The 24,377-nt window shown below is 50.7% G+C and overlaps 2 protein-coding genes across 2 annotated transcripts in view; both read right to left on the bottom strand.

The window, feature by feature from the left end:
* LOC132421877 (cytochrome P450 4F2-like) overlaps positions 1-4,193 on the bottom strand; it is a 68,361-nt gene extending 64,168 nt beyond the window's left edge. Inside the window, 2 exon segments of the mRNA XM_060006716.1 lie at positions 127-258; positions 3,992-4,193. Of these exon segments, the coding sequence (XP_059862699.1) occupies positions 127-258; positions 3,992-4,193 (334 nt within the window).
* A 9,910-nt stretch (positions 4,194-14,103) lies between these two features.
* The window catches only part of CYP4F22 (cytochrome P450 family 4 subfamily F member 22), a 28,356-nt gene continuing 18,082 nt past the window's right edge, over positions 14,104-24,377 (bottom strand). The window contains exons 4-13 of the mRNA XM_060006717.1: positions 23,765-23,818; positions 23,535-23,662; positions 23,206-23,327; positions 20,330-20,597; positions 19,281-19,347; positions 19,040-19,169; positions 17,186-17,319; positions 16,184-16,248; positions 15,437-15,519; positions 14,104-15,077 (exon numbers count right to left, since the gene is read on the bottom strand). Coding sequence (XP_059862700.1) covers positions 14,882-15,077; positions 15,437-15,519; positions 16,184-16,248; positions 17,186-17,319; positions 19,040-19,169; positions 19,281-19,347; positions 20,330-20,597; positions 23,206-23,327; positions 23,535-23,662; positions 23,765-23,818 — 1,247 coding nt within the window. The 3' untranslated portion in view covers positions 14,104-14,881. The remainder of the gene's footprint in view (positions 15,078-15,436; positions 15,520-16,183; positions 16,249-17,185; positions 17,320-19,039; positions 19,170-19,280; positions 19,348-20,329; positions 20,598-23,205; positions 23,328-23,534; positions 23,663-23,764; positions 23,819-24,377) is intronic.

Consider the following 24,377-nt stretch of genomic DNA (forward strand, 5'->3'; position numbering starts at 1 on the left):
AAGAGCAGGGGGGGGCGTGCTGGGACGTGCAGGGGCTGCCCAGAAACTTGCCAGGGAGGGGATCAGAGCCCTCAGATGCTGCCACAGCACCCACTACCATGTGTTCCAGGCGGGCATCTGTGGTGCTGGTGACAGACCAGGCAATGTCAGGGTGGCAGAAAACGATAAGGAAGATGATGGGGCCCAGTCAGATCATAAGCCCCTGGGGGCAGGTGGCCACCAGCTGAGTTAAGTCCCTCAAGCCCTGCTCCATTGGGGGGGACCTGCAGGCAAGGCAAGGGCCATCACTCTCCAGAAGGACCCTCTGCAGTGGACAGTGTGTGGGATTCTGCACAGATGGAGGGAATCGCTGCTTGCTCTCGCTCCTTCACTCTGGGGGAGGGTCCTGGAGCCTCTTCAAGTCCCAATGATGTATCCCAGGGCACAGGGAGAAGACACGCTCTCTGCCCACAGGGAGGATGACTTTAGCTCGAGAAAATGGAGTTTTCTCATCTTGGGAGTGGTTCCAGCCCCAGGGGCGGCCACAGGAGGAGATCCACATGGAAAAGGTTTGTGGGTAGCCAGGTAACCTCAGGACTTGTTCCTGTGTTTTGGTCCCACATCCTTTCATGTTCTGGCCCATCCGCATAGCCTTCGGTTCTCTACATGGTAAAGGGTCTACGGTCCTGGACCTTCCAGCCCTGGCAGACCCCAAGGGACACACGTGAACTCTGCCTATCAATCAGGACAGTCCTTCTCACCTATGAGCCCCTTCTGTTGGCGAGGCTCTGTGCATAGTGCAACCTGTCTACCTATCTATCTATCTATCTATCATCTATCTATCTAGTACATCCTGTCTATCTATCCATTTCTCATAGTACTATATCCTATCTATCTATCTATCTATCTAGTACATCCTGTCTAGACATTTCTCATAGTATTACATCCGAGCCATCCATCTATCTCTCCTGAACCCATGGACACTCCCATAAGTCATGTCAATTACAAATGAAACTGAGGCCATATCCCCCAAAAGGGGAAGAAGGGAGGGTTGGTTTCTGGTGAGGCATCCCTTCCCGTCCTTCAGGACACCCCATCCAAGCCCCGGGGTGTTCCAGGTAGGTGAACATAAGTCTTTTTCACCTTTGTACCCTGCTCCCTCCTCCCTGAGGACCCTGAGGCACTTGATGAGATCAGTCCAAAGAGGGAGAGGGACTCAGCCAGGGTCACACAGGAAGAGAGACTGTAGGAGAGAGGAGCGATTGAGACCAACCTCTACAGTCAAGCCCTTGGAGGGAGAATCAGAACTGTGGGAACTTTGTAATGTTCCCGCTGCCTCCAGGGCTCTCTGAGAACATCCCAAGACCCATAATCTCAGGCAAACTTTACGATGAGCTTGGGACATACCGTTCTGTGACAAGCTGGTCTGGGGGAGGAGGGGAGAGGAGCTGGACACAAGCTGGTCTGGGGGAGGAGGGGAGAGGAGCTGGACGCTCCTGCCTTTGGCCTTGGATAACAAAGGGAAGTGACGGCGAGTTACCCAGGCCTCCACCACAACATTATCAAACATTTGCTAAATGCCTTCTGTATGTCAGCCCCTGGGCTGGGCCACTGTAGATATCGTGTCTGTCCCCAGAACTGCCATCTAGTGGGAGAGATGGATAATAAACAAATAATTGAACAATTATCTATTTAAGCATGAGCAGGGCTAAGCCATAGGTCAGGGTCTGGGGGCGGTGGGGGTCAAGGGAGGCTTAGAGAAGGTAATTATACTTGAGTCGAAAATGGATAAGGAGGAATCCACTGGGTAACCGCAGGAAGGAAAGTGCTTCCAGGCAAAAGAGAAACACAAGCAAAAGCCCTGCGGTGGGAAGGGCTTGGTTCATTGAGGAGATAAAGCAGAAGTTCAGAGTGACCATGACATGCACAAGGCTGAGGAGGACAGCCGGGATGAGCCAGAAAACATTTAGTCTTTATCTTCAGAGCAATAAGGAGTCAGTGAACAGTTTTCAGCCAAAAAGTGGCATGATCTAAACTGAATTTCAGAAATATCTCTCCAGGGCTAAAGGGAGAGTGGATAAGAGGGTACAACAGCGGCAATGAAGAGACCAGAGAGTAGGCTGGGAGAGGCTTCCTGGAGAAAGATGATGGTGGATGGAGCCATGGGTGACAGAAGATGCAGAGAGGTGACATCGAGGAGAGATTTGGGGGGCAGCACATTAGGACCAGATGCATGGGTGAGAGGAACAGGCAGGCTCAGGGGCCACAAAGTATGGGATGTGGGCAACTGGAAGGATGGACTAGACTGAGGGCAGGGGCAGGGTTGGGGAGGGAGACATGAGTTCAGATTCTGACCAAGGAATGAAGTGTTTATAAGACCCCCCACATGAGGAGAGGAGGAAGGAGCTGGATGCATAACCTTGGGCTCAGGAGAGAAGTGAACTTGGAATTCACTTATGGAGGGAACTGATGGTCCACTTAGGAGTTGGAGCTCTGGGTAAGGAGATGGCCTCAGGATAGAGAGAAGAAGGAGAAGGGGTTAGGATGCTGGGGCTTTCCCCACATGCAAAGGTGGAGCAAAGGAGCAGCCGAGAGGAAAAGGAGGTTCCAGGAGGAAAGGGTGGTCCACAAGCTCAGAGAGCTGCTGGGAGGTGGATGAGATGGGGCCCAACGGAGTCCATGGGATTTGGAGACCTAGAAGCCACAGCCATCATGCAGGAGCATGATGGAGGTGGGGACCAGACTGGAGCAGGTAGAGCAAGCAGAGAAAGGGAGGCAATGAGCAAAAGCATCTCTGTGCACGAGGAGACAGCAGCTCAAGCAGACCAGAGGTTTTGTGCAGAATGAAGTCCGTTGGAAATAGGCAGGTGGGGATGTACATGTCACCCCTCTGACCTGTTTTGTGACCTTCTCTCGTATCACCGCGGATAAGAGATCAGAGGACATGAAGGGTTGAGCTCACACAAGGCAAAGCTTTTCCAAAGAGCCATGAAGGAAAGCCCAAGTGGCAAGAGACTTCAGCCCATGTGCAAAGGATGAGAAACTAAGCTAGATGTATCCAAGGAAGTAGGATGGAAAGGAAGCCATTAAACTGGGGTGTAGAGGGGACTGGACATCCTGGCAGGGTCTAGGACAGGAGAGGAGGGAAAAAAAGAAGATGGAAGGAAGAGGGGTTGTGGTCAGAGAATGTAGCCCTCAGATCAATGGCTTTGGAGGTGGTGCCTTTATGGGTGATGACAAAATCTTAAGTGTGATTGTGGATTGTGGCAAAAAGGAGGCTGGTGCAGCACAGAGGAAGGGCCTCTGGGGCTGAGGTTAAGAAAGTGGGCCAGAAGCCTCCGCCCAGGAATTTTGGCCATTAAGGCAGAGTGGTTCCTTCTGAAAGGGGGAGTGGTTCACCTTTATCCAAATTGGGCAGTGGGGCTCACTGATATGTCTTGGGCGTGGAAGGCAAGATAAAAAAAGGAAGGTTCCTGAGGAAGGGGAGGAGGAGAGACTGCCCACACGTCTCCTCCAACCCAGCTGTGCCACCACGCGGGGAAGATGGGGTGGAGGTCTTAGTTAATTCTTGTGGGGAAGCAGAAGCCCACAGAGGAGCAGACACTGGCCTGAGGCCAACAGAGATGTGCCAGGCAGGGAACAGACCTCAGACAGTGGCCCTGAGGAGGCCTCAAGATGAGCAGCGGGGACTGTGAGGCCACCAAGGGACCCAGCTCTCTGCAGTCCACCCAGAGATCCTCTCAGATGTGCACTAATGTGGGGAAGACAGGCGGGAACATGACCCCAAACAGGCTTGGGGTGAGGAAAGGTAAGAACAAGAAAAGCATTGGGCATAGAGTGAACAGAGAGGACAGGATTGGACCCAGTGGGGGAGTGAGGCAAGAGGTCTCCCTCACTTCTCTACCATCCTAGACCCCAGCCCAATCCCAGACCCCCAGGTCCCTGAGCCCCATTCCTGAACCCTCAGGAAATCCATCCACCCTGATCCCCCAGACCGTCCTGCTATCCACACTCACCAGGCCCAGGTGACCCCAAAACCAGTTCCCTTTTGGGGGCTGCGGGAAACATTGGAGGCGGCGAAAATTGCTGTAGCAGGTGTAGGTCAAGGCCAGGTTGCAGGCCAGGAGCCTGGAGGCCCAGACCAGCAGCAGGAGTAGCCATGGGGAGGCTGCCAAGGACCCGAGTCCCAGCCAGGACAGGCTCAGCTGCAGCATCCTGTAGGGCAGACTCGGTGGAGGGTGAGCTCCTGAAGGTGAGGAAAGGGGCGCTGATGGTGAGCTGTGAGGCAGAGACACATAGAGGGACAGGAAAAAGGGAGTGAGGGGCAGGGATGGTGAGTGCTGGGGACAGGGCAAGAAGGGCTCAGAGAAGGCAGACAAGGTCTGGGAGAGGGGAGGGAGACCCAGAGGGGGAGGGAGGGGAGGGGGAGGGGGAGAGGGAGAGAAGAGCAAGAAAGAAAAAAAGGAAGAAAGAAAGAAAGGAGGAAAGAAAGAAAGGAAGGAAGAGACGCATGAAGAAATGCCCAAACTGAATCAGTGGTGAATCAATGGAAGGTTGTCAGGGGCTCCAATTACGAGGAAACCATCATCCCTGGGGCCGGCTCTCTCCCGGGAGCCACCCTGTCTAGGGCAGCATACACTTCCTGCCCCAGGCCAGAATCCTCAGCCCCGCCAACACTAGCCTGGCACCTTCTGTCAGAGCAGCTTGTCCATCACAACTTCTTCTGCCCTCCTCCTGGGAGGCCTTTTCCCTGGTCCGACCTCTGAACTGAGGGAGGCTGGGCTTGGCCGAGTCAGCCAATCCCTGCACGCCTGGCTGCCTCCTCCTCGCCTGGCGTCTGCCCAAGACTTAAAACCCGAGGCTGCAGGCCAGAGAGGAACCAGCTCAGGGTCACATGGCGCAGACACTGCGCTCTCAGGACTCGGCACCTCCCACATGGGTTTGTTGGGGGATGGGCAAAGATGACCCTGCGCCCCCAAGTTTACAGCCAGCCCTGCCCTTCCAAGGCCAGGGTGCGACAAGTAAAATCATGAATGTTCAGGTGGCAGGTGAGCAGGGCCTTGCCCAGTCTTGTCCCCAAACATCTCCAGGGCTCCTCTCCATGCGTGGGCCGGGAAGACGTCATGCACCATCTCTCAGCACAGAATTGGGAAGCTCAGAGGCGTGAAGCTTCTGCCCTCCAGAGCACACAGCCTGGAAGGTGTTCAAGTCCTTCCTCCAAGCAGCCCAGGGCCTAGGTCGAGACATGACTGCTGAAGCAGGAAGAGAGAAACCAGCCTGGCTGGGGGTTACCTGCATCAGATTCAGGGGATAAAGGGTCCAATCGGAAGAGGGCACCTGGAGGCACGAGGGGTAAGGCTACAAGGGGCCGAGAGAGAGAACAGGGTCCATACAGGGGAGGGCAGAGCTGGGAGATCCTGAGTGGGCATCCTCACTGTGACTGTGGGCTGTGCCGACCCTCTCCGGGCTCAGCCTTCCCACCTCGGAAATGGGAACAAGGACAAAAGGGAACACATCACATCCAGATCGTGCTCCCAAATTTCCCTGTAAAGTGGCCTCAGCCCCCATGAGGTCTCCTCGTGGTCAGGCTCCAAGATGAGGGTGAGTTTGAAGGATGGAGCTGCTGAATGAGAGGATTCGGACAGTCTTCCTGCAACAAATACAATGTTGGGGAAAATGCCTAAATTTCCCCCCACCACCCCCACCCCCACCCCCACCCCACATTCCCTCCAGCAAGTTTGGGTGCGCTGCCCGAGATTCTTTCCCTCCTCTGCTGAGTTGGATCCACCTGCTGACAGGTCCATCCAGAGAAGAGCCAGGGGCGGGGCTAGGTAGGTGAGAGGCAGCAGGGCTAGCCAGATAGAGGTCGGGAGAAGCAGAGGGAAAGAAGAAGAAACAGAGGTCCAGAGAGGTGCAATAACTCCCTCCAGCCACACGGAGAAGTAATTCAACAAGACAGCACTAGTGAAAGTGAATCCTGGCATAGGATGGGTGCTCATTACGTGTTTAGGGAAGAAAGGGACCTTTATAGCCATGAACGCTAAGAACCAGCCCCTCAAAATGTGGTCCTCAGACCAGCAGCATTGGCTTTACCAGCAGCATCTAGGAGATGCAGAACTGGGGGCTCCAACCCGCAAAGGGGTTGGCTGCAATTTTCTGCCCTTGTCCCCAATAAGAGGAGGAGCTTATTTCTCTTCTCCTTGAATCTCGACTGGCCTGTTACTGCTTAACTAACATTGTGTGGTCAGGCGGTGCCATGCTAGTTATGGGCCTCGAGGAGGACCTGGTGGCTTAAGTTTACATTTGCTCTTCAAACACTCCCCCTTAGAACCCAGTCGCCATGCGATAAGGAAGCCCAAGCCCCATGAAAAAGCTCTGACCAACAGCCCCAGCTGATCTCTCAGCCAACAGCTAGTGTCAATTGCCACCCACGTGAGGGAGCCACCTGGATGGTCCAGCACAGCTGAGCCTCCAGATGACCACAGCCCTGGGTGACATCACATGGTACAAAAGAACCATCCATCTGAGCTCAGTCGACATGCAGAATCATAAGAAAAAATAGTCACTGTTTTAAGTCACTGAGTTTTGGGGTCTGTTCATTACAAAGTGACAGATCATTGCCGCAGGATTATACCTACCGAATCAGAATTTATGTTTTAACCAGATCCCAGAGATTCCTGTGCTTGTTAAAGTTTGAGAGTCACTGCTTTAAGAGACCTGAGTCAGGCTCTGCAAGGTATCTTAGGAAAATTTACCCTGTCTGTTCCCTCAGTCTTTTCATTTGTAAAATGAGGAGAAAAATCTGTACTTGCCAGGTCTCTGTGGCTATGTGTTTATTGAGCATCTACTATGTTCCAGGCACAATTCTAGATGCTAGAATGAAGCAGTAAGCACAGCAGACATCCTCTCTGTCAAGGGGCTCCTCTAAGGGGGAGAAGGGCAATGATCAGATAAATGATCAAGAATGTACCAGACAGTGATAGGGACATGAGGGCTTCCAGGAGGAGGTGACCTTTGAGAGGGACCCAACTGAAGAGGGAGAGTGGACTGTGTGGTTGAAAGGGCCCCATGGTCACAGGGTGAAGTGCCCAGAAGTAGACACAAGCAAGCCTGTCCTTGTTCTTTCAACACCCACACTGTGTCTGCAGTTGCTGAGTCCTTGGGAGAAACAGCTAAGGTGACAAAATTTGGTCCAACATTCAATCCAGAAGCAGGTGTTGAAGATTCCTTCATCATGGCCAAGAACTCAAAACCCAGCAGGCCTCTGGGGCCACCGGAGGGCAGGATCCATCACCCGGGTCTCCCAGCTTTCTGGATCAGATGGTAGAAGGGTAAAGGGAGACAGCATGGGGGGCGGGAAGCCTCAGGTGGGGACACTCTGTTCTGTGCCTGAGGAGGCTGGACTGTCCCCAATGGTTTCTCATCAAACAAGGAACATCTCAAATGCCAAATCACACAAGCCTGGCTTATGGAATGTCCCCCAGCCAGTGTTGGAAGGAGGGAAGCCTCTCACCCCCTGCCCCTTCTCCAGGGGTTGTTCTACCCGCCATCCACAGCCAGGCAGTGGGCAAAGCTGTGCCAGCCTGGCGGGGGCAGTCACTGTGAGTCACCAGACTTGGGCACAGCCCACCACCCCTCTGAACCTCACTCTTCACATCCATAAAATGGGCTGATAAAACCTCACATCGGGGCTTCCCTGGCGGTCCAGTGATTAAGAGTCCATACTCCCACTGCAGGGGGCACAGGTTCAATCCCTGGTTGGGGAACTAAGATCCTGCATGCCATGCAACATGGCCAAAAGAATAAATAAATAACCTCACAGAGAGTTGCAAGAGTCTTACCAGACACAGGCAGAGAGAGTAGGGGAAAGTACCTTTCAAAATGGTATGTGAGTAGAGGTTCAATTATAAACAAAACTTGTAAACGTGTATGCGTGCACATGTTTGTATATGCATTGAAAAAATCCAGTAGAATCCACACAACACAGTGGAATTGGAGGAAGTAGAATTGGAGTCTCTAATGCATTTTTCATCCACACTGAGCTGCTATAACTTCTATCACTAAAGCACAATTTTAAAAAGAAATAAGGATTTGGCACGGTGAGGGGCACATAGCTGGCACACAAAACAGATGAGCAGTTCTTATTTGGTGTCACCGTAAAGACACACCTCCCAGGAGTCAGCCTGGAGTCTCTCTGGAAGAAGCATGCAGGCTGCCTGATGGCTGGAGTTTCACCTTTCCTTCCTCGGCTGTTGGGAAGGAACAAGTTCTGGATTCAGCAGAACTGAGTTCAAATCCAAGTGCTGCCACTCACTAGCTATGTGACCTTGGGCAAGTCAATTGCCCTCTCTAAGCCTCATGTCCTCCTCTGTAAATGGAGAAGTGGATTTATACCACCCAGGTAGTTCATTCCTCAGCAACAAAACTGTGCTTGACCAACTACTCTGTACCAGGCACACTGCTAGAACTCAGGACATGGGATAAACAAGATAGACAAGGTCTCTGGATTGTTGTGCTCATGTCTGATGAGGGAAGCCAAAAGGAAATAAGACCAAGTCAGATGGTGGTAGTAATGAAGGAAATTAACAGAGTGAGACATGCTAGAAAGTGACCAAGGAGGCTGCTCTGGACGGGGCAATCTGGGAGGCCCTCCCTGAGGAGGTTACCTTTGAGCAGAAACCTGAATGACAGGGAAAAGTGGGTCATCAATAAAGACTGTCCCCTGAAGCCATGCCAGGACTGTAAAGACCCAGCACAGAGTGGGGCACACATGTTCGTTCTTAAACACGTTCATTCTTACTTCTGTCCTTAAATGTGCTGAGATAATCAGGGCTGGTGGGGGCAGCAGGAACCAGCCATACTGGAGACCCATAGTGGCTGATGAAATCTGACCCAACTCTCAGCCCCAAAGCAGGTTTGAGATCAACAACAGACAGGCCCCTGAGGCCACATTGAAGGCAGGAACAGCTGGCAGAGTTGCCAGATTCCTGGCCCAGGTGGCAGATCAAACAAACTGGTTTGGGAGCCAGAAAGCCTGGAGGAAACTTAGGAAAAGTACAGAGGACACACACAGCTAGGAAAAACCACTAGGGTGTATTATTGTAGGCAATGTAATCATTAATAGTCTCCTTCCTCCCCTTCCTCCTCCTCATCTTCATACTCCTCTGCCCCCCTCTGTTTATTGGGTGATGATTGTTCACAAAAACTAGCCTGACCACCAAGGACCACCCCAAGCCACAGTAGGGAGGCTTGGAGAACGGACCATTGGGAAGTATACTGCTATAAAAAAAAGACCATTTAGGGCTTCCCTGGTGGCACAGTGGTTGAGAGTCCGCCTGCCGATGCAGGGGACACGGGTTCGTGCCCTGGTCCGGGAAGATCCCACATGCCGCGGAGCGGCTGGGCCCGTGAGCCATGGCCGCTGAGCCTGCGCGTCCGGAGCCCGTGTTCCGCAACGGGAGAGGCCACAACAGTGAGAAAAAAGACCATTTGTCCCCCTCTCCTCCCCAAGTGGTAGATTAAAGATAGCAGCAAACTGTTTGCTGCCCCTCTCCTTAAGAGATTGTGATGATTATTTTTTTTGTTTGTCAACTAGGCTAGACTATAGTACCCAGTTATTTAGTTAAACACTTACCTAGGTGTTGCTGAGAAAGTGTTTTGTAGATATAGTTAACATCTACAGTCAGTTGATTTTAAGTAAAGGAGTAAATTATACTCCTTTACTTAAATGTAAATTGGCCTAATGCAATCAGTTTGAAGGCCTTAAGAGCAAAAATTGAGGTCTCCCAGAGAAGAAATTCTGCCTCAAGACTGCAGCATGAACTCCTGCCTGAGTTTCAAGCTGTCCTACAGATTTCAGACTTGACAGCCCTCCCAGAATTGCATGAGCCAATCCTTAAAATAAATATCTGTATTATATATCTTAAGATAAATATATAAATCTCAAGACATAAATTTACAGATAAGATTTATATCATAGAGAAATCTTAAGATAAATATATATGTATAAACAGAGGATGGATAGATGATAGATGTAAATAGATATAGATAGATAGATAGATGATAGATGCTGTTCATTCTGTTTCTCTGAAGAAGCCAGACTGATACAGAGGTAAAGTCTAATTCCCCTCTCCTTGAACCTGATCTGTCCTCAGTGACTTTGGGGACTTGGGAGTCTAGATCATAAGAAGCCTTGCAGCTTCCTTCAAGTCCTCTTGGAATACACCCTCTTGGACCCAGCTGCCATGTTAAGAGGAAACCCAAGCCACCCCACTGGAGAGGCACTACGCTGAGAGGAACTGAGGCCCCCAGCCAATAGCCATTACCAAATTGCTATCTTGGAAGTGGATCTTCAGCTGCTCCAGTGGAGCCCTATCCAAATTATAAGTTTGTAAGCAAACTAAAGTTGGTCATTTTAAACTACTAAACTTTCTGGGAGTTCATTATACAATAAAAGTTCACAAACAGATATATTTCCCAATATATTTGGAGTACTCAAAAAATAGTTATGTGTGCATAATGTTTGTACATACATTGAAAATGCTCGTATACACAATTTTTTAAAACTAAAAAGACATCACACCAAACTGCTGGGCTGGGGGTTGGGGAGCAGAAGCCGAGTGGAACTTTTTCCCAGGTAATATTTGGAGAGAGAGAGAGAGAGAGAGGAGATAAATAATAAAGTGCTTACAACAACATTCCCTGACACAAGGTCAGCACCACGCCTGGTGTTTGCCATTATTTCTCTTATTTTATGACAGAATGAGGACATGGGCACCAGGCATGAGCTTCGGGTCCCTCTGGTGCACACATCAGGGACCTTACTGGCTGTTTACAGGCCCCACCCCGTTCATTCCCACAGCCCTTAGCAAGGAGAAGGCTCCCAGGAGGGGAGAAAGCACTGGGTTTGGGGTCAGAAAGCCCAGTCAAAGCCCACCTTTGCCCACTCTCCAGCTGTGTGACCTTGGGCAAGCAACTAGCCCTCTCTGAGCCTCATCTCCTTCTTGGTAAAAAGGGCATAAGACTAGGTCTATAGGAATTAGAGAAGTGAACCCATGTATGTGTCTTAGTTTGTGTTCCCTGGAAGTAAACTCTGATGCAAGGATTCGAGTGATAATACTTTATTTGGAGGTGTCCCTGAGAAAAGAAATCAACTGTAAATTGTTTCCTTGGGAGGTGATTCCAGGAAATGCTAGTAAGATAGTGGGGAAATGAGACAGAAAAGGGAAGGCAGCAGGTAAAAGGTGTTTTATCAAGGAAGTTCCCACCGTGGGCACTTGGGGCTCAGTCCCTCTGGGAGATAGCAGAGAACATGCACCCACCAGTCCTCCATCAGGGCTGCTTCCAAGGGCATTATTTCTCCAGAATGTCCTGCCTGCTGCAAGCAGAAGGGAGGGAGGTTTGGACAGCAGCTCCTGCAATGAACACAGCCTGATGTGGACAGTGACAGTCATTTGGTGAGTGAGAGTCTCCTCTCCTCTCTTCCCAACACACCCATCCACACACAGCCACACACACATGCACACACTGATGCATGCACACACAATCTCACACACAGCACACATGTACTCACACAATCACACACATTTTGACTCTTACATACACACACTCACATACTTGCACACACATGCATGCTCACATATTCACCCAAATGCGCCCCAACATACCAAGTCACACAAGACTGCGCGTGCACACACGCTCACACACACACGCCGAACTAGTGGAGACCAGATGCCTTAGAGCCTGTAGTTCCCGGGCCCTCCTCCCTTCCTCCCTGTCTCTTTCATTCACCATCACAGCCTTTAGCGGAAAGTCGATCTACATTACAAGCATGATGATCCTGTAAAATCCACATGACAGGGGAGAACGGAGGTGCAGAGAGGAGCAGTCACGTGCCGAGCCCACGGCTAATAAGGTGCAGAGCCGGGGTTTGAACCCACATGTGTCGCCTCCCAAGGCAAAGTTATTTTTGCTGGTGTCTGATGGAGTTGCAAGGGAAGGTGGGGTGGGGAGAGGCCGGTACAATGTTTAGGGAATGATGCGCGCTTGGAGACCCTGAGTCCGGACGAAGATGTGGAAGAGGCAGCATCGGCAAGAGCCGGGTGACTCCTGTAAGGCCAGGGATCGCACGTTTCCCACTCAGTCCGCGAGCAGCTTCGGACAGGGGATTCCGGCCGACGATCCCACCACGCGCCACCTGGGGGCGCCCCAGGATCGGCATCCTAGGTTTGCCTTATCTCCTCCACGCCCCCCCAACCCTACCCCATCCCTGCGGACACCCTCTTCTGGGCAAAGAGGGGCTAGGGACCCAGCCAGGACGAGGAGCCCGAGAGATGGGGTAGGAAAGAACTCAGGGCCCCCTCTGAGGTCCCAAGGATATCGCTGTAGGACCTTAGGTGAGTCATTTCACTGTGGGGAACTCAGTTTCCCCCTCTGTTAAATGAGATAGTGACAGTACCCATTTCATGATAAGAGTTCCCTTGAGAATTAAATGAGAATATCTGGGAAGGGCACACAGGAAGCATTCAATCGATTCATATCTCATTATTAACTCTGGATACCCCTGGAGCTTGGTCCTTAAACCCCTCCTCTGTACACACACACACACACACACACACACACACACACACACACACACACACACACACCCCAGATGATCTCACCCAGTCCTGAGGCTTTTAAAATAACATGTAAACACTGAGCCTCCCCAGATGTACATCACCAGCCCTGAACTCTCTCCCAAGTTCAGGACCCATCTATCCACCCGCCAGCCTGACATCTCCAGCTCCTCCTGGCTCAAACTAACAGGCTGATCTCACCCCCACCTCACTCCCCCCACCCACCAAAAAAAAAAAAACACCACTTACTCCATTTGGGATTCTCCATCTCAACTGATAGTGTTTCCATCTTTCCAGGTGCTCAGACCCAAACATGGGGTCCTCCCATCCTCCCAAACCCCACATTCCAACCATCTGCAGACCTGCCAGCACTACCTTCATGAAACAATCATTTCTCATCATAATCCAACCACCCCTTTGCACCTCTACAGCTCCCAGCTTGGGTAGAGGCACCATCATCTCACATCACCCCCCCACCAATCTGATCTCCCTCATCCCATCCTTGCCACAGTCTCTATTCAATGTAGCAACCCAAGACTGTAAGACAAATCTTGTCCCTCCTTTGCTCAGAACCCTCCATGGCTCCCCACTTCTGTCACAATAAAACTCAAAATCCTTTCAATGACCTCCAAGGCTGTGTGAACTTATTTATTTGCTTATTTATCACTTGTCATCTGTTTCCCCCTCTAGAATGTCAAGGACGCAAGGATTCAAACACTGCCTGGCTCACAGCAGATGCTCAAAAAATACTTGATGAATTAATATGATTATTATATGATTATTGTCATTGGCCCACCTTCTATAGCACCATATCAGGCACTACTCCCCCAGTCAAAGACTTGGCAATCACCCTTACCTCCTCTCTCCCCTCAGCCCTCACAGCTAGATAGTCACCCCTCCTCTCCCCACAAACTCAGCCTCTCTCTTCCCTGAGTTTCCAGCCCCCTGTACACCCTTTCCCAGCCACCTCCCTGACAGCCCAGATCTGACCATAACCTCCCCTGCCCCTGCTCACACACACTCTATAGCTCCCTATTACCCTCTGCATAAAGCCTGAACTGTGATGCGGCCCACAGTTCTTGTGCTGTTGGGCCCTGCGCACCATTCCTCCACTCTGCCCCCACTCCCCAGATCCAGCCACCCTGGCCCCTTGTGAGTTCCACAAGCATACCACACTCTCTCCCACCTCAGGACATTTGCAGATGCTGTTCCTGCTGCCTGGAATGCTCTTTTCTCTCTTGTCACCACTCAACTTTTACTCCAACTTCAGCATCAGAGTAGTTTTCCTTGAGCCACCCTCCACCCCCATTATGCTTGTGCAGCACCAAGGCCTCTCTTGTCACAGGTCGCAAATAATTTTACCCATGGAATTATTTGTCCAACATATGCCCCCCCCCAACCTCCTGAGGGCAGAAATTTGCCTGGTGTTGTGCTCCTGGCCCAGTGCCAGCAGACACTTACTATGCAGTATGTTGAAATAAATGAATGCACAAACTGTCCCCAAAAGTCTGAGTTTATGTCCGAAGACAAATGGCTTCCCAGCCTCCTAGCCCACAGCTTCCCAACTGTCCAGGACCCCTCATTTCCTTGCTGGAATCCAGGTGTAAGGATCTGACCTGGCTAGGGGATGGATGATGGGGGATGTCTGCATCCCTTGCTTTTATTCTGCAAAAATCAGGACACTCAGCAAAGGGCCTTTGAGCAAGGGAGGAAGGAAGGAGCTTGAAAGGGAGAGTCTGGGTTTACAAATCAACAACAAACAGCGTGGGCCCTGGGATGCAACCCAATTCCTGAGGAGTTCATCCACATGAGCTGGGGGCCTCAAGAAGGTGATGTTCGGTTCAAGGTTCTGATCTCAGGCTCCAGTTCTCAAATCCTCAGTTTAAAAGCCAGCCGGGATCTGAAGTAGACTGGGCTTGTATCCCGGAGGCCTTAGGTGTCAGGTCTTAGGTCCTTGGAAGGCTCAATGGGCGGAGCCTGAAGGCCTGAATCCGAAGGATGCTGGGGCGGGGCCTAAACCCGAGGGGAGTGGCCAATCCTGGTCCTTGAAACAAGAGGGCAGAAACTGGCATTCAGCGGTCGGGACCTGGACCTCAGGGGGCGGGATCAGACCCTCCAGGGGCGGAGCCTTGCCTTAAGTGGGTGTGACCTGCGCCACCAGGCTGCTTAATGAGCCTGGACTTCGACGGGCGTGGTCTATGCCCTCAGGATCTTGAGGGCGGGGCCTGGGCCCTCGGGGGCGGAACCTGGGCCTCTCTGGGCGGGGCTTGGGCCCCCGGGGATCCTCAGGGGCGCGCCGACCCGCAGGCCCGCGGAGGCAGCGGCTCCACCTTGAGCCAGATGCCATCTTCTGTGCGCAGAATGAGCTCGGGCTTCCGCCGCACCTTGCGCGTTCGGTCCACGCTCAGGCGGAAGCGCAGCAGCGTCAGCGCCACGGCCACGCGCATCTCAGCCATGGCGAAGCTCTGTCCGATGCAGTTCCTGAAGGACAGGGAACAGGGAGCTCAGGCCCAGCCTCTGTGTGTGCGCGGTCCCTGGGATGTGGTAAATGACCTCCCCCTCTGAACCTCAACTTCCAGACAAAGGCATCATAGAGCCATTAGGAGCATGTGAGCCCAGAACTCAGGGCCTGGCATACAGTAGATAGTTGGTACCCATGGATGATACAGCAGAGTCTGATTTGGGGGCTTCCTGGTGTATTGAGGGCACAAAAAGGGTACCGGATTGGCGGGGACACCCGAGTGGACGTGGTTTCTGCTCCTGATGGGTGCATCCCTGATCTTCCACTGACCTCGATGTTCCTCCTACGCTTCACCTGGACTGGGGAAAATATAAGTTACCTGGGTCCTGCAGAGAAGGGCATGTAAGCCAGCGGGGAGCGCTGCTGTGGGTTGTCCGGGTCAAAGCGATAGGGGTTGTACACCTAGGCAAGAGCAGACTGGGGGTGAGCCTGAGGGCTGGTTCAGCCATCCCAACCTGGTTCCCGCCCTCAGCCTCTGGGGACCAGACCAGCAGGACAGACAGAACCTCATTACAAGCCAGCCCCACCTGTCTCCTTCCCATTCCCACCACAGGGCCTTCGCACTTGCTGTTTCCTTCATGTGGAACACACTTTTCCCTGCTCCTCACTTTTCAGTGTGAATGTTTTCAGTTTCAGCTCAAACATCTCTTCTTTGGTAAGGCCTTTCCTCACCGTGTGAGCTAAAGTTCTCTCCCCCACCCCCCGACCCACTCCAGTTTTGTTTCCTTTGCGCATTTATCAATATCCAAAATGATCTTGTTTATCAGCTTATTTTATTCCTCTGCACTTCACTGTGAGCTCCGTGAGAGCAAAGACAGTATCTTCCTCTGGCCTCAGTGCCCAGCACTGGGTCTGACACACGGGAGATGCTCCATAAAGATTTGCTGATGTAATGAATTAAGAGTGAATGGGTGAATAAATGGGAGGAGGGCTCAAGCCCTACACCCAGCCCTGCCATCTGGCTCCCTGGGGAGGAGGGGAAGGGAGGGGAGGCCTTGTTGACCAAGGACTGCCCCTTCTGAGAAGAAAGAAGCTGAGAGAAGAGAGGGTTGGGGCAGGAGCTCACCTTGGAGTCAGGCCACACTGTAGGGTTATGGTGGGTCCCATAGATGCTGACTAGGCAGATGATTCCTGTGGGGAGGGGTGGGGTCATTGGGTCAGTGGAACCGAGGGAAACCAGGACCTCCTCTGGAGACCTACGCCTCCCTGGCTCTCCCTGGAGCCATGCTATTCCCACAAGCCATCTGCCACCCTTTCCTTCCCATCCTTTCCTTAAACATTCTGCTGCCCCATCCACTCCCCCTGCTTCTCCATAAGAGGTTCCCATCACCATCTTTCTAGCTGCCATCCTGGCCACACAGGGATCTTTCTCACTCATATATCTGACATTGCTCCTCCTCAGCTCAAATACCTCCCATGGCTCCCTACTGCCCTGAGGATCAAGTTCAAGTGCCTCAACCTGGCATTCAAGGCCTTTCACTGTCTGCACCCTGAGGCTCTGCTCCATAAACATGCTCTCATTTCCAACCCGCAAGCCTCACCTCTCACGTTATCTCTTCCAGGCAGCCCTCCCTGCATTCCCTCCCAGATACACCTATCTCCCTGCATTCCACCCCCAGATACAGCCATCGCTCCTTATTTGGGGCTGCTCCAGCCTCTGTCCCTCCCCTTAGCCCATTCCTCACCCCATGTGTCTGGGAATGTCTGTGCCCTGATGTATCTTCCCCAGTCTGGGTGGTACTCAAAGCTTGGGCCTGGGGATGAGGCTTCTCTAGATGCCCAGCACCACCCAGGACAGGGCCTGGTCTCCAGGGAGTATCTGGCAATGGAATGAAATCAACCCTTCCCTACCTGCACCCTCACAGGACCCACCCTGCCACACCCACTCCTTCCTTTCTGCTTGGACTCACCAACCTCTATCTCCCCAGCACACACAACTGAGTCTCCCCCATCACCCCAGAAGCAACAGGCTATAAACTGCCTACAAGGACCGTGCACCTGGGGCAGGCATGGCCAGGACCCCATAGGCAACAGAGCAGGCAGGCAGCAGGGAGCACATAGAGGGCACCTTTGGGGATGATGCGCCCATCTGGGAGCTTAATGTCCTCCGTGCAGCGGCGGGAGATCAGGGTCACAGGTGGGAACTGGCGGAGGCTCTCCTTGATGCACAGGGTGGTGAAGGATAGCTGGGTTAGGTCATCCCTGGGGAATGTGGAACAGTGGGTAACTAGGGTCCAGGCCATGGTGCCACTCCCTTCCCCAGACACATATACACACACATGTGCACAGGCAATTAGGAGCAGCTGCAGGAAACCAGTCCAGGATCTCAGACTTGCCCCAACTTCAGGCATTTGCAGTTGTGCCCTGCACACACCTCTAACCCTCAGCAAGTAAAATATCTGACCCCTGACCAATCACAGCAGCACTAGCCGGACGTCTGTGAGCCCAGCATTAACCCTTTAACTGATGAATTATGTGGAGGTCAGGGGGCATCCCTGGGGAGGTGCCAGGACAGCCAGGGGGACCTGGGGTAGCAGCGATTTACCAGCCTGTATAGATCAATTTCAGTATTTATAAACCCATACATCCTCTTCTTACAGTACATTAGTTTTTTTTTCCTTTGGAATTCAGGGCAAAAAAAACTGGATTAATTATAACCCTTGGTTAATGATCTAGATTGTTTTCTTTACACTAACAGGTTATCTTTCATAGAAACTCTCTGTTGCTACCATAAAGGGCAAATGGCATGCCTGGCATAAAGGTATCCATAAATATAAACACCACTGGGAAAACAGAAGACAGGTGTTAAATTCTGGCTAGATACCACCTCCTGCCCAATTCTCAGAAACTGAGGTACCTTCTCCCTTTGTTAAAAAGGCAGATTAGCAAGGATTAGCAAGGTGTTAAAGACACAATGGTACCAACTGAAAGTGTCTCCCTGAGGTCATAATCCAAATGGCTGACAATGAACCAAAAGGAACTTTCTCACTGTTCAATGCTGTGTTTTCTTTGCATCACCCAGAATCAGCTCCACACAGCACACATCTGAAGTAAATCGGATTATTATTCCTGATTCTTACACTTCCCCCCACATTGGAATTTTACACTATGCCCTTTGCCATGTGATTCTGAGTATCTTCTGCTCGGATGGCTGGAGCATATGTCCCACCCCATTCATGGTGGGATTGGCCCGATGACTTGCTTTTTTTTTTTTGCGGTATGCGGGCCTCTCACTGTTGTGGCCTCTCCCGTTGCGGAGCACAGGCTCCGGACGCAAAGGCTCAGCGGCCATGGCTCACGGGCCCAGCCGCTCTGCGGCATGTGGTATCCTCCCGGACCGGGGCACGAACCCGTGTCCCCTGCATCAGCAGGCAGACTCTCAACCACTGCGCCACCAGGGAAGCTTTAGCTAATGGAATGTTACAATGCAAGCAGAGATTTTAAGTTGTGTGGTTCTTTGTGCTTCTGGAGTCTGTCTTGAGGATAACATGCCCAGTGTGGCTGCTGGTCCATGAAAAATGAGGAGGCGTGGAAAAAACCTGAACCCAAACCTAAGCTTGGAAGCATCTCCACTCAACTCAGTGCAGCCCCGAGTAACAAGAGTAATATGCAGACAAGAGCAAGAAATATGTGCAGACAAGAGCAATAAATAAATGCTTGCTGCAAACCACTGAACTTAGGGGGCTGTTTGTTAGGCAGCATTATTGCAACCATTGCTGACTAAGACACTCTTAACTCCTGCATTATGAGATAGGCATACGCGTGACTTGTCATCCCCAATTTACAGTTGAAGAAGTTGAAATTCAAGAAGCTTAAGTGACTTGTCTGAGGTTAGACAGTCAGTAAGTGGTAGAGCAGAGAGATTTATACTCAAGGCTTTGAACTCAACCTGCCCCCACTACCCCCATGACCCCAGACTAACCACTCCAGTTCCTCCAGCTCCCGACCTTTCATGACTTCCTGGATCTCTTCCCGGCACTTCTCCTGGTACTCTGGGTACTTGGCCAAGTTGAACAGCACCCACGAGAGCCCGCTGGATGTCGTGTCATGACCTGCAGGCAGGTAAGGAGCTTAAATGGATGCTGCCCAAAGATAGAGGAGATGCTGTATTCAGACAATGGGGCCCCTTCCCATCCTTCCCCAGCCACACCCCATGTCCTCACCTTCAAACATGAAGGTGTCTGCCTCAGCTCGGATGTCCTCATCTGACAGTTCCTTCCCATCTTCATCCTGGAATGGGCAGCAGACTCTGCTCAGCTCACTTCATCCCACCCGCCACATCCTAGGAGTTCTTCCAAAGTCAAGACACCCCCTTCTTTATCTTAAGCCAAGCTGCAGGGGAAAGGATTCCAGGCAGATAGATGTATGCAACTTGTCTAAGAAAGATGGAAAGAGAGCCAAAGATAAGAGGAAGAAGGGACTTTGTATTTCTTCAGCAGCTCCTAGCGCCAAGCATCCTGCCAGATGCCTGACAACCATCTTGTGATCAGGTCTTACGATCGTCATGCTGTAAATGAGGAAACTGAGGCTCAGAGGGAAGACTTAGATGACTAAGGTCAAACATCCACGAAGCAGCAGAGCTATTATCGAACCGGAATCCAGGACTGTCTGAATCCAGAACCCAGGTGCTGCTCAGAAACTCCACAGAAGCACCACAAATAGGTGACCACCTATCTCTGCCAGTGTCACATTTCTTCAAGGTCTTGTATTGCATCTTTGTATTGTGAACTGAATTCTGTCCCTCCCCAGCCCCACCCCAGAACCCTTAAGTTGAAATCCTAACCCCCAGTACCTCAGAATGTGACCTAATTTGGAGATAAGCCTTTTGCAGAGGTGATTAAGTTACAATGAGGTCATTAGGGTGGGCTCTAATCCAATATGACTGGTGTCCTTATAAGAAGAGGAGATGAAGACACAGACATGCACAGAGGGAAGACAATGTGAAAACACAGGTGAAGACAGCCAGCTACAAGCCAAGGAGAGAGGCCTCAGAAGAAACCAACACTGAGAAAATTTATTTCTGTCATTTAAGCCACCCAGTGTGTGGCGCTTTTTTACGGCAACGCTAACGAACGAAGACAGTCTTACGTGTTTTGCATCTGCCTGCATTCTAAATCCATGTAAGTTTGGATGTTTATCATTTTGCACAATTGCTGCAGCTCATGAGGAGGCTGTCCTGGGCAGAGCTCCACCCTCCAGGGTCCAGCCTCACCCTGGCCAGGAGCAGCACATCTATGAAGTCCAAGGTCTTGCCCTGCTTGGCCTTAAGCCAGGCCTCAGCCCCCAGCTGGTGTAGCGCCCGCCGCCGCTCCTGGATGACCTCCGTGGTGAAGTGATGCACGGTGTCACAGGCCTGCCGGAAACGCCGTCCGTCTGCTGTACGGTAATAGATGAAGTCAATGTGGTGATGCAGGCGATACTGACGCCGGACCACCAGTGCGCTCAGCTCAATGATGGCCGAGATGTAATCAGTCATCTTCCTGACAGGGAGAAGAAAGGCCATGAGCAAAGCCCCGTACCCTAAGACAAGCTTCCTCTCCCAAAGGGCAGGTTACAAAGAGAGGCCCTGAATTCACTTTATTTCCTTATTTCTTTGTATACTTGATGCTCTGCCATCTGGGGCCTCACTGACTGGAGAGATACCACCCCTCCCAGGACTAGCCATTTCTTAGAGATAGCAAATGACTCACCCAGGAGCATGCCTTTCTTTTGCAAACCAGCCAATCCAGAGTCCATACTCCAAACATTATTGGGTGGAGCCACTATCCCCCTGCCTTAATCACCCCAGGGCCAGGCACTGGATAACTTGGGGGCACCCCTGTGCCCCAGAGCCTGCTGAAATTATTCAAACTAGCCAATCTTAAGCCTACATACCCTGCCTTTCTCAATGTTTCCCGTAGAACACCCCCAAAAATGTTTTGGCCATGCTTTCTTCTGGGGCTTCCCCATGTGGCTCTGTGTGGTGTGGCATGCCCCCTCATCTTGGGAGCAGTAAGTAACACACTGTCTTTTCCATGGCAATTTTTCTTGATCTGTTTCTAGGTACATTTTTAAAACAGGCCCAAAGAGGGATGAGGACTTCTAAATAGAGGTAGCATCACTAAAATTAAATGGCTACAATCCACAGAGCGGGAGAAAATATTTGCCAATCATATACCTGATGAGAAGCTTGCATCTAAAATATATAAAGCACTCTTAAAACTCAATAATAAAAAAGACAAATAACCCAATTTTAAAATGGGGAAAGAATATAATAGACATTTCTCCAAAGAAGACATACAACTGGGCAACAAGCATATGAAAAGATGCTTAAAAGCATTGGCCATTAGGGAAATGCAAAAAAAAACTACAGTGAGATACCGCTTTACCCCAACTGGATGGCTATAATCAAAAAGACAGATAATAGCAAGTGTTGATGAGGGTGTGGAGAAACTGGAGCCCTCACATACTGCTGGAAGGAATGTAAAATGGTGCAACCAGCTTATGGAAAAAGTCTGGCAGTTCCAAAAGAGGTTAAGCATAGAATTATCGTATAACCCAGTAATTCTACTCTTAGGTATATACTCAAGAGAATTTAAAACGTTCACACAAAACCTTGTACACAAATGTTTATAGCAGCATTGCTCATAATAGCCAAAAAATGGAAACAACCTTAATGTCTATAAACAGGTGACTGGATAAGCAAAACGTGGTATGACGTGGTAAATGGAATATTATTCAGCAATTTTTAAAACGAATTATTGATAATTCAACTACAGCATGGTTGAATCTGAAAACAATATGTTGACTGAAAGAAACCAGAAACAGAAGTCTGTGTAATTCCATCTATATGAAATTTCCATAAAAGACAAATCTATAGAGACAGAAGGAAGATTAGTTATTGCCTAGATCTGGAAGGGAAGTGGGAAGTGGGAGACGAGTGCTAAAATGTACAGGGTTTCTTTTGGGTGAAAATATTCTAAAATTGATTATGGTGATGGTTGCACAACTCTGTGAATATACTAGAAACCATTGGTTGTATACTTTAAATGGGTGAATTGTATGGTATGTCAATTACATCTCAGTAAAGTTCTTATTAAAAAAAAAAAGAAAGAAAAACTAAATTGCAGGGGGCAGGATTGCAAAGAGCTGTCCTTAGTTCTGAAGCATGCTTGTTGTTTTCATGCACTAATCACCAACTGGCATTTTCTTGTTTATTTGTTCATGGTTACTGCCTGTCTTCCCACTAAAATGTAAGTTCCAGGTGAGCAAGACCTCATCTGTTTTGTTGACCACTGTATTCTACTCTAGAGCTGGCACACAGTAGGCACTCGATAAATATTTCTTGGATCAATTAACGAATTAATTACTAAGGCCATCTCCACCTTACCCAACGGAAACAATACCACTAGAAGGCCCTGAGTAACAAAGTCAGCAGCTTGTTATTAAGGACCTACTATGTGCTACAAACTTGACAGGCATTATGTCCCTTATTCCTTATATCCCCACTTAGACTGTAAGCTCCAAGGAATTGGGCTTAGTGCTTACCACCATATCCCCAGTGGCTAGCATAGTGCCAGGCACATAGTAGGTACACAACAAATATTTGATGAATGAATGAATGAACCAGAGCTATGGTTATTTCATTCATTCAACAAATATTCACTCGACATCCATCATGTGCCAGGGCAGTGCTATATCATTTTATGCTTTAAACGCCTCTCAGAAGGTCAGGGATTGTCATCCCTATTTCACAAAGAAACTGAGGCTCAGAAAGTGTGGGGAGGATCTTTCCAAAGACCACGTACCTTCTGTGGAGGAATGAGTGAAACTAGCGTCTACCGAGCACCTACTGTATGCCAAGCTATTGACTCACATTATCCCCTATAATTCTCATGCGATGACTGTGGGGATGGGATGGAGATGTGCAATTGGGGGATGAGGAAACAGGCTCAGAGAGGTGATGTCAGTTTCCCGGAACCACACAGCCTGTCAGTGACGGAGCACCAGCCGCGCAGGAGTGCCTAACAGCTAAGAGTTTCCTTTTTCCTCTCATCACCTCGCCCCTGGAGCAACTGACTCTATGTTCCCCAGGGAGGCCACACTCACTCCTGGCAGTTGCTGCTGTAGCTGAAGACACATTTCTGAAGAGTGTCCAGGGTCATGAGGCTGACATGCTCAAACATGTCAAGGGAGACTTCTGAGCCCTCTGCCAAGCGCTGCCATTTAGCCTGGAAGAGAAAGACACGTGGCAAATGGGTACGGAGACCACAGACCTTCAGCCGGGCTGACAATGACCCAGCGGCAAGTTCACTACAAGACTACTTTATAGATAAAGGAAGTGAGGGTTCCTGGCATCATGTGGTTTGCCCGTGAGCTGGAGTCTGGACCAGCCTCACTTCCAGGATACCCTCTTCCCAAGAAACCTTGGGACTCACATGCATGATATCGGCGCACTGGTTGAAGATCTTCATGTAGGGCTTCAGTATGTCAAAGTGGAAGGCAGGTGTCAGCAGGCGGCGGTGCCGACTCCACTTGTCCCCTTTGCTGAGCAACAGCCCATCTCCTGGACCCAGAAGACCAAGGTTAAGGACCTCACCAACAAACCCCACACCCTGCCCCCTCTTTCCTGAAGCCCCAGCTCCAGGCTACCCAGTGTCAAGCTCACCCAGCCAAGGTTTCAGAAAGCCATAGAAAAGGTCATCCTTGGGGGCAACGGCAGCTGTGGAGAGAGAAGAGGTGATGATGTCTCAAAACAGAGTTCTGACCCTTGACCTCTGCTTATGACCTCCTTGGGCCTCCACCTTGGGCTCTCACCTCCCACGTCACTCCTCCAGTCCAATCCTCCACACCTGCCCCAAAGAGAGCCTTATAACATGTTGATCTGAACATGAGCCTTCCCTGCTCAAACACCTCCCATGGCTCCCTAAAACCTTTGGAAAAAAGGTCAAGCTCAGGCTAGCACTGAGGGCCCTGCCCTACCTTGCTGCTGTATGCCTCTCCCATCTCATCCTTCAGCATACACCAAATAACCACACACGTTGTCTCTCACTTCCAAACTTTTGCCCAGGCTGTGCTTTCTCTCCAGTATGGCTTTCTTCACCTGATTCTTCTCCTAATCCACCCCCTCTTTTCTGCCAACTCAGGCCATCTGAATTAAACCTCCTGTGCTCCCAGCCTCCAGCCTCGCCCTTTCCAGTCTGTCCTGTACCTTAGACCCAGGGGGATCTTACTTGACTCTAGATCTGACCATGTCCTTTTCTGCCCACACCCCCATCAGC

This window comes from Delphinus delphis, chromosome 3, assembly GCF_949987515.2.
Source record: "Delphinus delphis chromosome 3, mDelDel1.2, whole genome shotgun sequence".
Lineage (NCBI taxonomy): Eukaryota > Metazoa > Chordata > Mammalia > Artiodactyla > Delphinidae > Delphinus > Delphinus delphis.